Below are 19,487 nucleotides of genomic sequence, written 5' to 3' on the forward strand. Positions count from 1 at the left end.
GATTTCCCATTGCAGAGAGGAGAGGTGAGTAACAGCCCTTTTACAGCTCAGCTACCAACTCTGCATATGGCTGGGTGAGAGGGGCAATCAGGGGCACGGGCGCACCTTCAGGGCTATGCTCCCCAGCCTCTGCCTCAGCCCGGGCCCTGGATGGGTCCACCTTGGAAGCAGTAAACTGAAGATGAGCAGGGATGAAGTGAAAAGGATAATCTATGCGCATTTCACACATCCACTTATAAGTAGAGTAATTATTTGACTTTATTTCCAGGTTGATTTGATGCTCCACAGCTGTAATGTCTTCACTGCATATTTACGTTATCTCACTGAGCTGTTCAAGCTTTTGTATTCTGATTGCATGTAAAGTTCAGATCAGTTCAGTTTCTTGTGTGTTCACATGTATATGTATTCCCTGTGCCTTGCTCTGCAGCTGATTAGTTATTCTGCTTCTCTTCAGCCAGGCATGATTAACCAGCTTCTGGCAGCTGCTGATGAGAGGCCGTGGCTCTGGGGTTTGTACCTGCTGACAGCTGCTCTGCCGGTGGGATTGCTGGTTCTGTTCTGCTGGCCCAGAAAGGTGAGGAGTATGAGAATATCCCTCACATGGCACACAGCGCTGTGCATAATACTTATCTTCCTTTCACATTTTTCTGTCTGCGCAGACCTGTGGTAATCATTTCATCTTTCTGTCAGTTCTGGTAATGTGTATGACTGAAGCCTAGCTAAAAATGATACCAGTATTTATTTCATTTGCTGAGCAAGATAATAACCTGTATAGCCATAGCTTGGTACAATCATTACCCTTTGTTTTCAGCTGAGTAGGTATCACAGCACTGCAGAGAATTGTGGAAAATATTCTAGAAGAAGTCTATGATAACCAGGGGTGAGCCTGGGGTGTCTGGCACCTGGGTGCAAGATTTTCTCTGGCGCCTATGGGAGTGGTTAAATTAACCGCGCCCAACCACATAACCACACCCATGTCCTGTCTAATCACACCCACACCACCTCTTTACGCATGCATGTTATACCCCATTCCTACCCCTCTTCCATGGGCTTGCTCCTGGCTGGCTTTGGCTGCCTGCGAGTCTGCTAGTCTCTGGACTGACTCAGGCTGAGAGGCTCTGCGAGTGCGACGCAGTCACAGACTGCGTATTTATGGCTGCCTGAGGCCACCCTACTCTCGCTCGCTGATGTCGGCTCCTCCCCCCTGCCAAGCCCAAGGTGGGCTGCCTGTATCTTTCCCGTTGCGCCGCACAGCCTGCTAGTGTTTGCAACCTTTCACGTTATTTTTTACTGACAAATACCTAAAAATTTACTGACAAAAGATTATTTTTACTGACAAAATTTCCCCACTAAATGCACATAACAGACAGCTTTTCCCTATGTAAATGCACATAACAAGAGACCGCTTTTCACCAGTAAATGCACATAACAAGAGACTGCTTTTCACCAGTAAATACACATAACAAGAGACTGCTTTTCACCAGTAAATGCACATAACAAGAGACTGCTTTTCACCAGCAAATGCACATAATAAGAGACAGATTTTCACCAGTAAATGCACATAATGACAAACAGCCAGTGTCCCCAGAATATATAGCCAGGGATATATGTGCCCAGTATATGTAGGCAGGGGTATATGTCCCCAGTATATGTAGGCAGGGGTATATGTCCCAGTATATGAAGGCAGGGGTATATGTCCCAGTATATGTAGGCAGGGGTATATGTCCCAGTATATGAAGGCAGGGGTATATGTCCCAGTATATGAAGGCAGGGGTATATGTCCCAGTATATGTAGTCAGGGGGTATATGTGCCCAGTATATGTAGTCAGGGGGTATATGTGCCCAGTATATGTAGCCAGGGGGTAAATGTGCCCAGTATATGTAGCCAGGGGGTAAATGTGCCCAGTATATGTAGCCAGGGGGTAAATGTGCCCAGTATATGTAGCCAGGGGGTAAATGTGCCCAGCATATGTAGCCAGGGGGTAAATGTGCCCAGTATATGTAGCCAGGGGGTATATGTGCCCAGTATATGTAGCCAGGGGGTATATGTGCCCAGTATATGTAGCCAGGGGGTATATGTGCCCAGTATATGTAGCCAGGGGGTATATGTGCCCAGTATATGTAGCCAGGGGGTATATGTGCCCAGTATATGTAGCCAGGGGGTATATGTGCCCAGTATATGTAGCCAGGGGGTAAATGTGCCCAGTATATGTAGCCAGGGGGTATATGTGCCCAGTATATGTAGCCAGGGGGTATATGTGCCCAGTATATGCAGCCAGGGGGTATATGTGCCCAGTATATGCAGCCAGGGGGTATATGTGCCCAGTATATGTAGCCAGGGGGTATATGTGCCCAGTATATGTAGCCAGGGGGTATATGTGCCCAGTATATGTAGCCAGGGGGTATATGTGCCCAGTAGATGTAGCCAGGGGGTATATGTCCCCAGTATATGTAGGCAGAGGTATAGGGTCCCCGTTTAGGTAGTGAGTGATAGGAGCGCGCGTCCCCCTCCCCTCTAGCCGCTGCCGCTCCCCCCTCACCTTGCAGCAGCTTCAGACTTCAATCAGCAGGCGACCCAACCAGTAAGAGGGCGCCGGACGCACCCGCTCTATATGCGGAAGTGATGCGGAAGTCCTAGCACCCGCCCGCCTGATCGAGGTCTGATGCGGCGCCGGCGGCTAGAGTGAGGGAGGGAGCTTCAGCCACAGGGGGGGAGCGGCGGCCACAGGGGAGAGCGGCGGCGCCTCTCAGAGGCAGGCGCCTGGGTGCCTTGCACCCGCAGCACCCGCCCAGGCTCGGCCCTGATGATAACACTACATTAGGAAAGGATGTACAAATTAAAGTGAAAATAGACACAAGTGTATCTATTTAAATTATTCTAAATAGAACTTCCTTGAAACCCCATGTTTACATTTTAGTAAGCAGCCCCAGGTCGCATCCCGATCCCACACCACGGGTCGGGCTAGCTTTCCATGCACAAGATGGCCACCAGGAGTGTCGCGGCTGCGCAGTCCGCATATACGCGAGTGCGGATGTGCAGCTTTAGTGCCTCCTCCAGCTGCGTGATATCCCACCTCTGTGAGATGTCACGCAGCTGGAGGAGGCACTAAAGCTGCGCATCCACACTTGTGTCTATGCGGACTGCGCAGCGCCATCAATCCTGGCAACCACCTTATGCGGGGAAAGGATTTCACGCGGTTAGAGGAGGCACTAAAGCTGCACATTTGCACTCGCGTCTATGCGGACTGCGCAGCCACGGCAATCCTGGCGGCCATCTTATGTGGGGAAAGCTAGCCCGACCTGTGGTGTGGGGTCGGGATGCGACCTGGGGCTGCATACATGTACAGAAACTGCGCGGAGTGGAAGCGAGGGCGCGCATGGCATCCTCCATAGAACAACATTGCACACAGGTATTAATCTTTATTTCTCTTTTTTACCTTGTAATTCTTTTAAGGCTGCATTCACAGTGGGATGTTGCGTTGTAATAGGACGTTAAAGTCACAACGCAGCATTACAACGCAACGCCAAAAAAGGTGGTAACACATTAATGCTGCGTTACCTTCGCATACAGTAGGTACAGTAAAGCCTACAAGCAATGAAAAGTATGCTTACCTGGTAACGTGTGCGTGCGTTACCATAACGCTAACGTCGCAGTGTGAACGACCCATAGGATTAGCATTGCAGTGCGGTAAGCTGCGTTATAGGAGTTTACAACGCAGCTCCGCAACGTCTCACTGTGAATGCAGCCTAAAGGACTCCCAATGTGAAATAAACTAATGAAAGAAACAATTGTATCTACTCCTGAAAATTACTATTTTGTTTGTTTGGTTTAGAATACCAGCTTTATTTTCTTTTTAAATGTTAAAAATGATCTTTGATGCTGTATTGTCTCAAATGACCAATACACGCTTTCAGTGTCTCAAAAGCTAAAATATGAGTTTTATAATATATAAAAACTATTAACCCTTTTTTATCTATCCCCTGCACTCTAGAAGCTGTTCTCTTCTACTTTTTTACTGGCGCTCCCTATGTTTACTATTGTGGCTATTCTATAAACTCTAGCAGATCTTTGAATTTGCCATCATTGATTCTTTGTTCAGTACACTGACTAATATGATTGGTGTATATATAGGTAAAAGCATCTTTGAATCTGTCGGTAGGGCTTTCAGTCAGCTGTTCTGACCAATGGAAATTCTCCTTGGGGTACTTTTGCCAGGACTTCCTTTAGCCATTTTCATCTTTAGTTCTGAGAAGTTTCTGGTGGTGTTGATGACCATCAGAAACACCTCTGCCAGGGGTGGCTGGCAGAGGTGGGGCAAATGGTTTTGGCGAGTCCAGTAGAGTTTCAGCAGTAGTCTGGCGGGTGATGGAGAGGAACAGTGGCGTAGCTTTGGAGCTGTGGGCCCCGATGCAAGTTTTACATTGGGGCCCCCCCAAGCACTCTATACATAACAATTGATACGGCGCACCAAAACCTGCCAAGGACAACTACAGTGTCAGAGGTGCAAGAAGGGGATGGGGAACAGCTTGTTAATGATTACCACTATTCAAAGTGTCTATAGAAGTGATTATTACCAGCACAGGACCAATAGAGAGCGAATACTGCATTTGAGGGAGGGCCCTTTGGGGCCCCTCTGGCCCAAGGGCCCCGATGCGGTCGCTACCGCTGCAACCCCTATTGCTACGCCCCTGGAGAGGAACCTTCCAAGTAGTATTTTAGAAGCAAGATGAATAGTAAAGAAGGCTAAATAAGAAGGTAGAGGTAAACAGATGAAAATGCTTTACGTTTACAGAACAAGGTGATGTCAGAAGAGAGAACTACAAAGATAACAAAACATTTGCACAGATTCTTTTTTAATTAAATTTTATATTTAACGCCTTGTATTCTAAATAGGTAGATGGTCAAAATTTGACGCCTTTACCTTTTAACCTGGAAAATGGGATGGATGTTTGGGGGTCCCCTTGTGTTTGAAGGCTGCTCCCAAATCCCACCATAAGTTCTCCCTCTGGACCTAACTCCACATATGTACAGATAGTTACCCCCATCTCTCCAGCAAGGGGTTGTGGATGAACTCTGCGACAATGCAAACTCATCTAAAGTTAGATGCAATGTCAGAGCAGTAAAAACTAGCATGAAGCTAGTCTTTTATCTCATGGAATTGCGTCAGGCCCCTGGTTGTACTTTCAGGTTTGAAAGCACAGTCATGATCGCCTCCTACCCCTCCATTGGGCCTCGTTCACATTGTCTCCGCACAAAAACTTATCAAAAACATGCAGAGAAAAACGCATGCATTTGTTCGCATTTTTCACATGCATTTGAGTGATTGAATTGACTTGCGTTGGCATGCGTTCATGTGCTACGCACAGACATGCATGCAACAATGCGTGTCAAAACACAGTATGGACGGAACGCACTAATGTGAACGAGGTCCACAGAAAATCATTGATTTTTTTTTAATGGACTTCACAAAACGTATATTGCACACTTTGTTGAACACCGGACAATAACGCGTGTAATGTGAACGGGCCTTACTCTTTTGCCACTACCATGTCCCCTGCTGTTGATATCACTGTTTGCTATTTACACCACTGTAGTCTGCTGCTAGGTGAGGTGAGAGAAGTATGGATTAAAAAACTTGATAAAGTCCATAGTTGGATTCTAATGTAACTGTGTGGATTCAGAAGACGCTCATCAACTTCATAGTTTTCCCCCAAGGGTGTTTAACACCAAATCCTTTTTACCACATTCTTGTCTTAGAAAGTTGAAGAAGAAGAAGATGATGCAGATTTCTCCATGAGTGATTTTATAGAGTCAGACGACAATGAAGTGGAGCTCCAGAAAGATCTGAATAAAGAACTCCAACAGGGTTTAGAGAGTGCCAAGACCACAACTCAGTATGACAAGGGTAAGTTGTAATGGACCAATGAATGGACATGGTGCCCAATGAAAGATTTTCTTCTCATTTTTTTCTTAAAGTGAACGGTTGACTATCACTCAGCCACGAATAAATGTTCATCATGTATGAAGAAGTGCTTTTCATTCCTCCATTTTTGCAATCAATAGTAGAGTGGCATTATATTGTGTTAATTTATAAAGTATCATTGATGAATTAACCCTTCAAAACACCAGTTGAAAGCTACACATTTATATTAACCACTTCACCCTAAAGGTGTTTTTACCCTAAGGGCCCATTTCCACTATCGCGAATTTGCATGCGTTTTTCGCATGCAAATTCACATAGCAATACAAGTGAATGGGACTGTTTCCACTTGTTAGGGTTCCTTTGCGTTTTTCTGTGCAGAAAAAATTCGCATGGCAGAGCCATCAGAATTCGCATACCGCTATGCAAATCGCATACAATGTATTTAATAGGAAATTCGCATGCGGTTTGGGTATGCGAATTTTCATGCGAATTCGCATAGAAACAATGGAAAATCACACCAGCACTGCCATGGTTAAATTCGCATACATCGTCATCCATGCGAATTCTCATGAAAATTCGCATAAAAATTCTCATGGACCCGCATGCGAAATTCGCATCCGCATGCAAATTTTTACCGCGGCCATTCGCACCGCACAAGTGGAAATGCAGCCTCACAGACAAGAGCGATTTTTACCTTTCAGTGCTCATCCCTTTCATTTGCCAATAGCTCAATCACTACTAATCACAATGAAATGATCTATATCTTGTTTTTTTTCACCACCAATTGGGCTTTTTGGGGTTGATATTTGTTTTCAGTAATTACTTTATTTTCTATGCATTTTAAAGGGAAAAACAAGAAAAAATGAAAAAAATACACTATTTGTCCAATTTCATCCCATACTGTTTTAATATAAACACTGCTACTGTGCATAAAACCCACACATTGTATCTGCCTATTTGTCCTGGTTATCACCAGATTTTAATTATGTCCCTAGTACAAAGTATGGTGACAATATAGTATTTGAAAATAAAGGTTTATTTTTCCTATGGTGTTTTTTCCCTCACTATTTTCACGTGCACGCGTAGGGGAATGCACGTGCATGCGTGGGAGGGTGCACGTGCATGCCGGGGAATGCATGTGCATGCGTGGGAGGGTGCACGCGCGGGAGCGCGCACTTGCACACCGCCAGCAGAACTGTTTGATTTATAAAAACGTCCTGGAGCCGTTAAGAGGCTCTAGCAGGACGTTTTTCTAAGTCAGCTTGTCATTAAGTGGTTAAGGTTAAAGTGAACCCTTCTTTTCAGGGTGCATCGTGCACCCTTTTTTTCTGTTTTGGTGCTTAAGATCTGTGATGAAAAGACTGCCCAGCAACAGATAATGCGCTTCACTTATATGATTGGCTATTGACAAAAAAAAAGTATATTTCTGAAAAGCAGAAAATATCATTATAACCCTCTTGCTTCATCGGGAAGTAAAGAGATTCTGTTCTGCACAGAGAGACAGGAAACATCAGTTTTTTTGTTGAATGGAAAGTGAAAACTTTTTGCAGTTTTTATCATCCGCTGACCAATCAAAAAGGCTATCCAGCCCTTTGAATATGCAGTGATATAATCACTGGAGGTGGTACCATAGCAGCCCTGAAAAATTAAAACCAGAGGATCAGATCTCCATGTCATCAGGCACTCTTTCGTGTGTGTCTGGCCTATAGCCCCGTGCATGCGTATAATGGCTACATGGGCAAATGCAGGGTGGGATTACAGCTGCCCAGAACCCCCCCTCAGACCAGTGTCTGGAGACAGGCACAAGTTGAGACACCAGAATATCTGTAGGTATCCTGTAGTTCACAGCACCGCCCCCTTTGTTTCCCTGCTATATTTGGCTTTGAATGTAGCAGCAGTGTGTGTACAGAGCATGGAGCAGCAGCGTGTGCACGGAGCATGGAGCAGCAGTGTGTGTACAGAGCATGGAGCAGCAGTGTTTGTACAGAGCATGGAGCAGCAGCGTGTGTACAGAGCATGGAGCAGCAGTGTGTGTACAGAGCATGGAGCAGCAGTGTGTGTACAGAGCATGGAGCAGCAGCGTGTGCACAGAGCATGGAGCAGCAGCGTGTGTACAGAGCATGGAGCAGCAGCGTGTGTACAGAGCATGGAGCAGAAATGTGTGTACAGAGCATGGAGCAGCAGTGTTTGTACAGAGCATGGAGCAGCAGCGTGTGTACAGAGCATGGAGCAGCAGTGTGTGTACAGAGCATGGAGCAGCAGTGTGTGTACAGAGCATGGAGCAGCAGCGTGTGCACAGAGCATGGAGCAGCAGCGTGTGTACAGAGCATGGAGCAGCAATGTGTGTACAGAGCATGGAGCAGCAATGTGTGTACAGAGCATGGAGCAGCAATGTGTGTACAGAGCATGGAGCAGCAGTGTTTGCACAGAGCATGGAGCAGCAGCGTGTGTACAGAGCATGGAGCAGCAGTGTGTGTACAGAGCATGGAGCAGCAGCGTGTATACAGAGCATGGAGCAGCTCTGGGGAACTTAACAGAGTCATGTATGAGCACAGCCCTGTGCCCTGCTGTGTGAATGCTTCACTTTCCCCTTCATTACCAATGTCGGCTGTCCTCATTATTATCATCTGTATCCAAACTGCTCCTGATCGATCCCGTTGTCGATCGGGAGCAGATCGGACATTTAGGAAATAATTGTCAGATCCTGTCAGTCTGACGGGAAATTGCATTATGTGTACCCAGCATGATGTCCTACCATATTATTATACTGTATTGTGCATGGCTGAGGGAGACCTTTCAGGAATCCTCCCCTTGAAAATCCTGGGTTTGCCGCTGGACTATCACTCGGCAGGGGTTGAGACTCCCTTGGTAACATTTGGGGCATAGCTTGTACAGATGTGTCACTTGCCTACAGGCTAGCAATGTATCTGTTTCTATGGATGGGGGAGAAGTGACAATGCGCAACACAGAATGGAGCTACCTACGGCGGGCAGGGTGATTGGGAGAACAAGGCACACTAGATGTTACTTGATGTTTACCAGATCTTTAGGTGACATCAGGGTGCTCCTATACACATGCCTGATTCTCACCCAAGGCGGTTTAAAAAAAGCTTGTGTACATACATAGGTTTAGACTTTTTAAACCAAAACAATTAAATCTCTGTTTAATCATTGCTCTTTGCATATTGTGCTGCAGCATGACAAGCTAAACTTGAAGACTTTCTGCTATCTGTTTAGTAATGCTTAATACACATTTTGTAAATGGAAATCTCAGCTGAGGCAGGTAAATAGGCTGTAATGCATTTTAAAGGGACTCCGAGCACCTCTCATGGGCATGCCTTTAAGACAGACGACTTCCAACAAAGTCGTGCTATGACCCCTCTGGAGGAGCCTCTTGCAATAGCCATGCGTGTCACTTCCTCTTCCTGCTTCATTAAGTGATGCACATCTCTAACAGAGAAGGCAGGGGTGACCCGGAAGTTATAACATAGCCAAGATGCCAGACGCGATTTTTAAATTGAAATCAAATGAAAACTATTTGGTGTAGAATGGCGATTCAGGCATCAAGTACTTTGCAGTACTGGTCGGAGTCTTAACCTCTTTCCGACCACGTCACGCCGATGGGCGTGGCCGCGGCGGCAGCCCCAGGACCGCCTAACCCCGATTGGCGTAAAGTCCTGGGGCCAGCTAATGCATCTCCTGCTTGGGGGGCGGAGCTCCGCCTCGTCTTCAGTCTCAGAGCGGCTATTGCCGCTTGGGAGACTTAGACGGCGTGATCGCCGTCTATTTCTATGTACAGCGCTGCGTTCGGCAGCAGCGCTGTACTGGGGACAAGAGAGCGATCGGCTCTCATAGGCAGAAGCCTATGACAGCCGATCGTCGTAATTGGCTAGCTGTGGGGAGGGAGGGAAGGGATTTAAAGAAACTGTTTTTTTTTTTTTTTTTTAAACGGCAACAATATTTATAAAAAAATAAATAAACATGGGGGGACCAGGAGGCCGCAATAGCAGCATAGGGGGCGATATACAGGCTGGGAACGCGAACAATCACTCGCGTTCCCATGCCTGTCGGCCGGTGACGGCGAAACCGGAAGTGCTCGCCGGCGGGTCCTGGGACATCGGAGCGGAGCTGCGAGGGCACCGATTGGCTGCAGGGGGCTGAGGGAGGCCCCAGGTGAGTTAATCTCATTTTTTTTTACCGGCTTTAGGTTCACTTTAAAGCTGCAGTGGCCAGTTTTACTAAAAATGGCCTGGTCACTAGGGGGGTTTAGCCCTGCAGTCCTCAAGAGGTTAAAGGCATGCCCATGAGAGGTGCTCGGAGTCCCTTTAAAAGCCCAACAACAACTTCTATGTACCTGGACTGCACAGGCTATAAAAAGGAATATAGATTGCAAATGTGCCCTAATGTAGCTTTTTCTATTCACTAGATTTTATTTAAAATCGGAGGCATTGCTAGGATCCTAAGAGATCGAGGCCACTCCAGACGGAAAATGGGTGTGCTCACACTCCAGAATGTGGGTGTGGTCATGGGTGGAACCACATTTGCATGAATTTAACAGCTGCCTAAGTAGACCTGCCCAGCAAAATGTTGAATGAAGCCCCCTCTCAATGAATACAAAAAACGCTAAAAATTCAGCATATCACATAAATAAGCAGTGTCACTTAAAGGGAACCAGAGATGAACGTAGACCTAGAAAATAAAAAAGCTTTTATACATACCTGGGGCTTCCTCCAGCCCCATACGCGCTGATCAATCCCACGCCGCTATCCTCCGCTGCCCGCATCTACGAGAGCCGGCTCCCGTCGCTGACGTCATCGGAGTCAGGCTACGCAGGAGAAGTGCGCCCTCTACGTATTTCTCCATACACTGCTGCAGAGATACGCAAAGAGCTCACTTCCTTTACGCTCAGACTGGCTCCTACTGACGGCAGAGCGGGGAGCCGGTTCTCATAGCTGCGGGCAGCGGAGGACGGCCGCGTGGGATTGATCAGCGCGTATGGGGCTGGAAGAAGCCCCAGGTATATATAAAATCTTTTTCATGTTCAGCTCTGAGTCCCTTTAAAGAGTAACTGTCAGGCTGCAGAAGCTAATTTAAACTTCTATTCTCCTGTGTTAAACAGTTTAGAAGGAAGCCAAGAAGGCATTACTGAAGATAAAAATCTCTCTTACCTTTGATGTGTGCTTATCAGCAAAGCTGTTAGACCCAAGCAGGACGCAAGCCGCATACTATACTGCAAAGCATTCTGGGGCCCTCCCCTCGGCTGCTAATGAGACGTTACAGCAGCTTGTAATCAGTCCAGCGCGTAGCACTGATAAATCTCCGGGCAGAGTACACTGCAGGAGTCAGCTATTGTTCCTAGCCACATGGCTAATTAATATTCACTGCACACTGTGTTATTCAGTACGAGCTTTTCTGTGATCAGGAAGCAGGCAGGACATGACGACACATTTGGCTTCATAGGAGACAGAAAAACATGGAACCTGCCATGAGCTGTCAGGAGCATCAATCTCTGCATATACTATATAAAAATTATGTGAAGTACAAACGTGGACAGTGAAATGCATATGTAATGTAAGTACAGCCAATCTTTAGCTACTGATATATGTGTTTATTTTCTCTGAGACCTTATACCTAACAGCTCCTCTTTAAACATAACTAGGCAGAGTTACCTGGCTTCTGTGCTGGCTGGCTTTCTACTGAGTGAGCTGGCCTGATGCCAGTCCTCCATAGCATTCCCTGACCTTCTAGTGGATCCCATCCCATGCTCCTACATGCCTCCCATTGAGGCACCACAACACCCAGCATGCCTCCATAGAACAACTACAGCTCCCTGCATGCACCCATAAAGGCACCACAGCACCCAGCATGCTCGCCATTTAGGCACCACTGCCACACTGGCTAGCATCTGAGATCTAGCATTAGATCTATTATCAGACACTAGGGGGAGAAGCCCAGAAGAGAAGATGTCTGCAGAAACAGGAGACTAAATGCCAGCCATCAGGAGACCAAGTACTGTCGCCCGCTGCCTGGGGGACATCCAGGGCACCCCAGAATAGATCCGGGCATGTGCCACTGATCTTTGGGGCTAGCAACGCCTCTGTTTAAAAGCATGCATTGGGTTCTACCTGAACAATATAAAAACATGAATATAAGCCCACTTTCAACAGACTATTGGTAGTATGGAGAAAACACCATGTTTTAGTTTTGCATTGACTTTTCTTCTGTTCCAGACACTGAAGATGAAAGGACTGAACCAGAGGAGGAGGATGAGGATGAAGAGTTTAGCCAAGATGATGGGGCAGCTGGAGCTGCTGCAAATCTCTCTTCAGATGATGAGGTAAGTAAGTCCATGTTTTGCAGGAAACCACATGCATTCACAGGTGAGGTAATTAGTGTCTCAGCAGAGCCTATTAACTACCTCTGTGGATTTCCACAAAACTTGCACTGTTGGTGGGCCTTAAAGAGACACTGAAGCGAAAAAAAAAATGATGATATTATGATTTGTATGTGTAGTATAGCTAAGAAAAAAACATTAAGATCAGATACATCAGTCTAATTGTTTCCAGTACAGGAAGAGTTGAGAAACTCCAGTTGTTATCTCTATGCAAAAAAGCTATTAAGCTCTCCGACTAACTTAGTCGTGGAGAGGGCTGTTATCTGACTTTTATTATCTCAACTGTAATTGAACTGTTTACTTTTCCTCTGTTAGAGGAGAGTTCATTACTTCACAGACTGCTCTGAAAGACTCATTTTGAATGCTGAGTGTTGTGTAATCTGCACATATTATAGAGTGATGCAATGTTAGAAAAAACACTATATACCTGAAAATAAAAATATGAGAATATTTTCTTTGCTGCTAATCTTCTAGTAATTATTCATAGTACACAACCAATTCATTATATCATATATTTTTTTTTCACTTCAGTGTCTCTTTAAGGACTGGGTTGGGGAACACTGAATTAGAGCATCTGCAGTTTTACATTACACATTCAGTATGATGGTATTAACAAATAAAGGGAACTGGGCACCTGACTAGAGTTGGGCCGAACCTCCGATTTTAGGTTCGCGAACTTCCGCGGAAGGTTCGGTTCGTGTTAAAGTTCGCGAACCGCAATAGACTTCAATGGGGATGCGAACTTTGAAAAAAAAAATTTATGCTGGCCACAAAAGTGATGGAAAAGATGTTTCAAGGGGTCTAACACCTGGAGGGGGGCATGGCGGAGTGGGATACACGCCAAAAGTCCCCGGGAAAAATCTGGATTTGACGCAAAGCAGCGATTTAAGGGCAGAAATCATATTGAATGCTAAATGACAGGCCTAAAGTGCTTTAAAACATCTTGCATGTGTATACATCAATCAGGTAGTGTAATTAAGGTACTGCTTCACACTGACACACCAAACTGTTCACTGAACAGAACAGGTATGCAGTGGCGGGTTCACTGAACAGAACAGGTATACAGTGGCGGGTTCACTGAACAGAACAGGTATGCAGTGGCGGGTTCACTGAACAGAACAGGTATGCAGTGGCGGGTTCACTGAACAGAACAGGTATACAGTGGCGGGTTCACTGAACAGAACAGGTATACAGTGGCGGGTTCACTGAACAGAACAGGTATGCAGTGGTGGGTTCACAGAACAGGTATGCAGTGGTGGGTTCACAGAACAGGTATGCAGTGGTGGGTTCACAGAACAGGTATGCAGTGGAGGGTTCACAGAACAGGTATGCAGTGGTGGGTTCACAGAACAGGTATGCAGTGGTGGGTTCACAGTACAGGTTTGCAGTGGTGGGTTCACAGAACAGGTATGCAGCCAGGAACAAGCTAAGCCTAACTAATCTTTCCCTATGAGAGAGAGTGTGCAGCAGCTCGCCCTACTCTCACTAATGCAGGCAGGCAGTGGCACACGAGTGACCGTAATGGTCGCCGCTGCCTGCCTTTTAGTAGGGGGGAGTGGCTCCAGGGGCTAGTGTAGCCTAATTGGCTACACTGTGCCTGCTGACTGTGATGTAGAGGGTCAAAGTTGACCCTCCATGCATTATGGGGCGAACCGAACTTCCGCAAAGGTTCGCCTGCGGGACGCGAACGCGAACCACGGAAGTTCGCATGGAACCGTTCGCAGGCGAACCGTTCGGCCCAACTCTACACCTGACAATACATTTTTTTAAATAAACCTCCCCATAATGGAGATTTATAATGGGATGTGCTATTGGGGGGAAAGAGGTTGGTGTAAGAGTCACTACTTACCTACCGGGGTGCTGTTCCCCTGGCCCGTATGGAATACGTCATCTTCTCAGACTGACTGCGCTTGCTCCCCACAATGCAAATGGAAGACTTGTAAGTTCTTTTTTTATTCACTGCAGCTATTGAACAAAAATCAGCCAACATTCGTAGCCATCAGATGTAATTATAGCTGATATGTATAACTCTCCATGCTGCCGAAGGCAGGGTGTCTACTACCAGGTGGAATAGGCAGTGTTACACCGCGGCATGGTTCCAAATACAGCTGTCGCCGTTTCGGACAGTGTCTCGGTCCTTTGTCAAGTGAGTAATGCAGCAAATTGTGCATCACCACTTACTTTTATACTCCCCTCTTCCCTCCCAACTAATCTCTGACCAGGAGGACCTGATGGGGAACTGTGGCAATGCAACATGTGGTCAGAGCTGGCCAATGAGGCTAAAGTACTGCAAAACGTGAACTTCCGGGCCACCCCCCCCCCCCCCCCCTTCCTGATCCGCCTTTCCGGCAGATTTCTGTCTTTAATTCGGAATTCCGTATTGGTAAGCGAAATTTCGTAAACACACGTTTGTTTCAATAAGGAAATGTAATGTGCGGATGCTAGTAGCAACACTCACCCCAACCTCGGCACCTCTAACACCACACACCAGGAAAACCTTACCTTATGAGGAGGTTCAGTTACAAAAATGTTATTGCCAGGTGCTCAGTTGCTGTACTGAATAAAACGGCTTAGATAAGAAAAAATATAAATATACAACAGCATACTAAGTGCTGCCCGTTATCACGGTGCCAGCACAGAGTTCTTCCTACACTATTTATGCATTGACAATGGTGCATGTAGAGACTAGTGCGAGAATTTCCAATGGAAGGGGACCCATCTTGGCAGCCACCAATCAAGCCACAGCTGTCAAGCTGGGGAGGGCTGCGGGCACACAGGTAGGCGTGACCATAGTTCAGCATTATCCCATTATTATGACAGGCTGTGTCAGTTTTACCGCAAGTACTCATCAAAATATGTACGGAAGGTTTGATTAGAATTGTTTTTGTTAGGAGTGTGGAGATAATATGAGAGATGCAGCTGCTACAAAGCGCTGTAGTGTATGTTTCACTTAGCCCTTACCTTCTCATTTCATCACTCAGTCCTTCTTACATCTGCTTTTTCCTTTCCTATTCAGATGAAGGAGGCAGATGAAGGAGCAGGCACTGGAGACAACCTAAAGAAATCACTGAGGAAAAGACGAGTACGGAAAGAGTAGTAACTGCTCTGCATTGCTGGACTGTTTCAGATGGCCAGAGAGCTCAGCCTGGTGATGGACTTGCTCTACACAGACAGGAAGCCAATTCTTATCTCTTGCTGCAGTACTCCTGAAAGGTTTTCCTTATTACAGCAGGGCTTTTGCTGTTTGAACACCGAATGTCCCAAGTAACTAGAACTAGAGCAGAACTTCATTCTCCTCGCCAGCCACGGATTCAGTAGAAAAAAACTTTGAAAGTTTTTGTTTTTTTTAGTATTTGTTGACGTAAGAAAGTATGGTAATTTTAACATTAGCCTTCCACTTTCTATTCCAAGTCTCAGTGGCCACTTTAGCATAAGGCACCACAAGCCTTGGAACAATGTTTCATCTGCTTAGAGTAGATGCTCCTTCCGTTATATGTCCAGCCTACTACTGAAATGGCCAGGTAGTCCAGATCTCACTTCTGTACAGTACACTGCTTGATGTACAGAACACCTTCAGGTTGACCTGCATGTGTTACTAACTGCACTGAGTATTGCCTATAGCCATGAATAAGGGTTGCTGCGGTGAGCCTTTGCATCCCTGCACATCTAAAGACAAAGATCCAGTTAGTTTTGGGGAAAATCTTGGACTAATCAAGAGATGACAGCAGACTGACACCTGCATAATACTTCCTGTCGGGAAACAGCTAGAGTTAATTAATATGTGCACAACAGAACAAGGAAAGATTCTGCAATAATGTTGCTATAAAATTCATGCAATGTATAGAGCTGACCTGGAGAGCATTGCTTTCATTCATGGCACTCTCCTATTCTCAGCTCGTTCTACTCCAAGTTTTACTTATTCTACAAGCTCTTCTCCTATTTCATCCTCAGAGTTAACATCATATATGTGACATGTGCAGACAAATCATTACTCATATAACTGTTTGGAAAGTACTTGGTCAGCGTGAAGGAGACTCTGCAGTTAGTAATGACCAGGACTGTTCCAATCGCTGTGCTATATGACTGCTTAGGCCAGTGTTTCTGCATGAAATGGTTTATTTTCACCATAGACCACTGCATGTTCCTTCTTCCACTATCAGCTTCCAGTTAATACTATGAAGATAATGGAATGTGTTCACTGGTTCTCCCATTAATATGTCATACAGAGAAGATGAAGTGTTATCAGAGCCTAGCAACATACATGATCACATGGAGCAGATACTTCTCAGGAAGCTGGAACCATGGACAACCTAAGCATGGCTGTGAATGAATGTACAATGGGCAATCTATGAGAAGATTTGGGAAAAAGCACATTATATCAAATGATCGCATATATTTTCATTTTTGTGACATAAACAGGTATTTAAGGGTTGAATCTGAAATTCTATTTATATGACAAAAGATAGATATTTGGAATCTCCATTGGTATGCCTTCTGCTGCAGTAAACAATCATTCATCTGGCTGAGTCTTTACCGAATGGAATTCTCAAGATAATAATAGGCTGGCCTGAATATAGCTGTGTTGGTTCCTTCCAGTGTGTCAGTGCCCAGTTTTATGTTTACAGTCCTGAACCACCACTGTATAGCAAAATAAAATAAGGGAGAGATTTTTCAAAACTTTTATAGCTGAATGTTGAACAGTATGTTAATGTTTATTTAAATGAAGACTGACATTTAAATATTTAATAAAATACATAGTTTGTTCTCGTATTCTATGCAGATTTTTTTTTTTTGTTTAGAAATCTAGTTAAAAAAAGCAGCCAGGTATTTCTCCAAGAACTAGGGACATATGGGAGAGTCCGCTGTTAGCAACACAGCAAGAGGTGGCCTGAATACAGTTACAGGGACTGTAGTGACAAATAGCGGAATGCAGTAATTTATTCAGGATACTCACTTTTAAAGTCATTTTCCTAGTTTCCACATCAGAAACACCTACCGGCTTCTTGTGCATTCCACCGCGCGGGTCACGTGGTCCGGCTGACGTCATCAGGATTGTTCTGCACCTGCGCAGTACAATGCTGAAGAAGCCAACCAGCCAGGACACCTGGAGCCATCGGAGCTGCGGCGAGGGCACAGGACGGCTGCCAGGGGCTGGAGGAAGCCCCAGGTAAGTGGATTTAGGTTGTTTTTTTTTAGCCTGGAGCTTCCCTTCAAGGACTTTCAGATCTGTGTTTTCTTGGCATTTCCTTTATCAAGGAAGTATCACCACTGGGTAAACTGCTGCACATGGGCATGTCACTAATAGTACACACATTACTCAGTGTTGCTCATCATGACTCGTGTATAAGTCAACCCCAATACTTTTATTTCATGAGTCGGACCTACATTTCTAGACTTAGTCAAGTATTTACAGTATATATATTGCTGTTTATTCAATATAGACTTGCCCTCCTAGTGATGTTTGGCCTAGGCTATTTAGCTATGTGGAGAAGATATAATTTCTACTAGCTTCAAAATGCTCATTCAGCAGAGATTACCTGACAGGACTAAAAATATCACTACATGTTACAAACAAAGTAAATCAGGATGAGGAAAATATATATAAACAGTTTTTCTTTAAAGGGAACACAAGGTTAGAGCCATGGAGGCTGCCATATTTATTTCCTTTTTAACAATACCAGTTGCCTGACTGTTCTGATTATCTCTTTGGCTGCAGTAGTGGCTGAATCACAGACCTGAAACAAACATGCAGCTAATCCAGTCTGACTTCAGTTAGAGCACCTGATCTGCATGCTTTTTGAGGGCCTGTGGCTAAAAGTAATAGAGACACGGGATCAGCAGGAGAGTCAGGCAACTGGTATTATTTTAAAAGGAAAAATCCATCTCCTTCTCAGTTTAGGTTCCCTTTAATAAGTAGAGGATCAGCAAGACAGCCAGGAAATGTGCATTATCTAAAAAGAAATAAATATGGCAGCCTCCATATCCCTCTTACTTCAGGTGGCTGGTTTAAACTGTGTCCCTATGAGGGTGTTCTCACTGCAGCATTTCGATTGAGAAAACTGAAAATGTGCTGCCTGTTTTTAGAGTGATTTTTCTTAAAGTGGACCTGAACTCTTGCACAGGACAGAAGGAAAACAGAGAAATGCATGTGGATTTGACATGGTTAATTTTGTAACAATGGTGTTCTGTTCGGGGCACAGTCATCTCGGACCTCCTGAGGAGACATGTTAGGGGAAGTCCCTTTATTGTGATTATTGTGCAATATAGATGTGTGCAATATGTACAAGCTTGAACAGGTCCTATTTTTACTTTTGATCGACCTATGTGAATTGATCAATAATTTGTAATAAACTTCAGGTGGTTGAACAGCATATACTGGTAGTTGCTTTGATTTGTTTTTTTATGATCTTTTGACCAGTGCGTGTACCCACCTGTATTGCACACATGATTATATACATTTATGTGTAGTTGGTTTTTAAACAGAGAAATGCACCCTGTATGTATTTAGAGTTTAGCCTGTCTAATTCCCCCTCATCTGACTCTAAACACAAGTTGTAATTTGATCTCTATCGAATGTCAGCTGACTGTCATGGCAGATGCACATTCCTTTACAAATACACATTCCTTTACAAATCCCTCTGAAAATCACTTTGCGGCTGTGGTTTATAGTGTGAACCAGGTCTTAGGGTTGGTGTACACTGGAAGCTTAAACTGATGCATTTTCTATGTGCAGTTCTGCTGCAGTGCATTGTGAAAACGTTTTCAGTTTGCATTATTATTGACAGCAACTGATTCAGTGTAAACCAACCCTAATTTTTTTCATTAGCTTTGATGGTCAGTAGCAAGTAGGGATGATCAATAAGATGTAAATTTATTCTTGCATTCAATATAAATTATATTCAGCTTGAAATCGGACCAATCAGAATAACTTGCTATTATTGGTCAAAGTTCAAGCTGCATATAATTTACATGAAATTTGAATGTAAGGAAAATTATTTGCACCTCATTAATCATCCCTAGTAGGAAGTGACACAGCAACACATCTATTAAAGCAGATATCCAGCCTGAAAACAAATTTGCAGGGGTCCTCCTGTAAGGGCTCATACACACGCCCAACTGATGTCATCCATCGGGGATCAGAAGCAGATCTCCTTGGGCGAAATCGATGGC

At 45.0% G+C, this 19,487-nt stretch overlaps 1 protein-coding gene across 1 annotated transcript in view; it reads left to right on the plus strand.

Moving 5' to 3' along the window:
* Positions 1–18,688, plus strand: part of CLGN (calmegin) — a 122,646-nt gene extending 103,958 nt beyond the window's left edge. Inside the window, exons 12-15 of the mRNA XM_068279599.1 lie at positions 455–574; positions 5,759–5,906; positions 12,154–12,260; positions 15,334–18,688. Of these exons, the coding sequence (XP_068135700.1) occupies positions 455–574; positions 5,759–5,906; positions 12,154–12,260; positions 15,334–15,414 (456 nt within the window). The 3' untranslated portion in view covers positions 15,415–18,688. The remainder of the gene's footprint in view (positions 1–454; positions 575–5,758; positions 5,907–12,153; positions 12,261–15,333) is intronic.
* Positions 18,689–19,487: the final 799 nt, after the last annotated feature.

This window comes from Hyperolius riggenbachi, chromosome 1 (genome assembly GCF_040937935.1).
Source record: "Hyperolius riggenbachi isolate aHypRig1 chromosome 1, aHypRig1.pri, whole genome shotgun sequence".
In the NCBI taxonomy this organism is placed as follows: Eukaryota; Metazoa; Chordata; class Amphibia; order Anura; family Hyperoliidae; genus Hyperolius; species Hyperolius riggenbachi.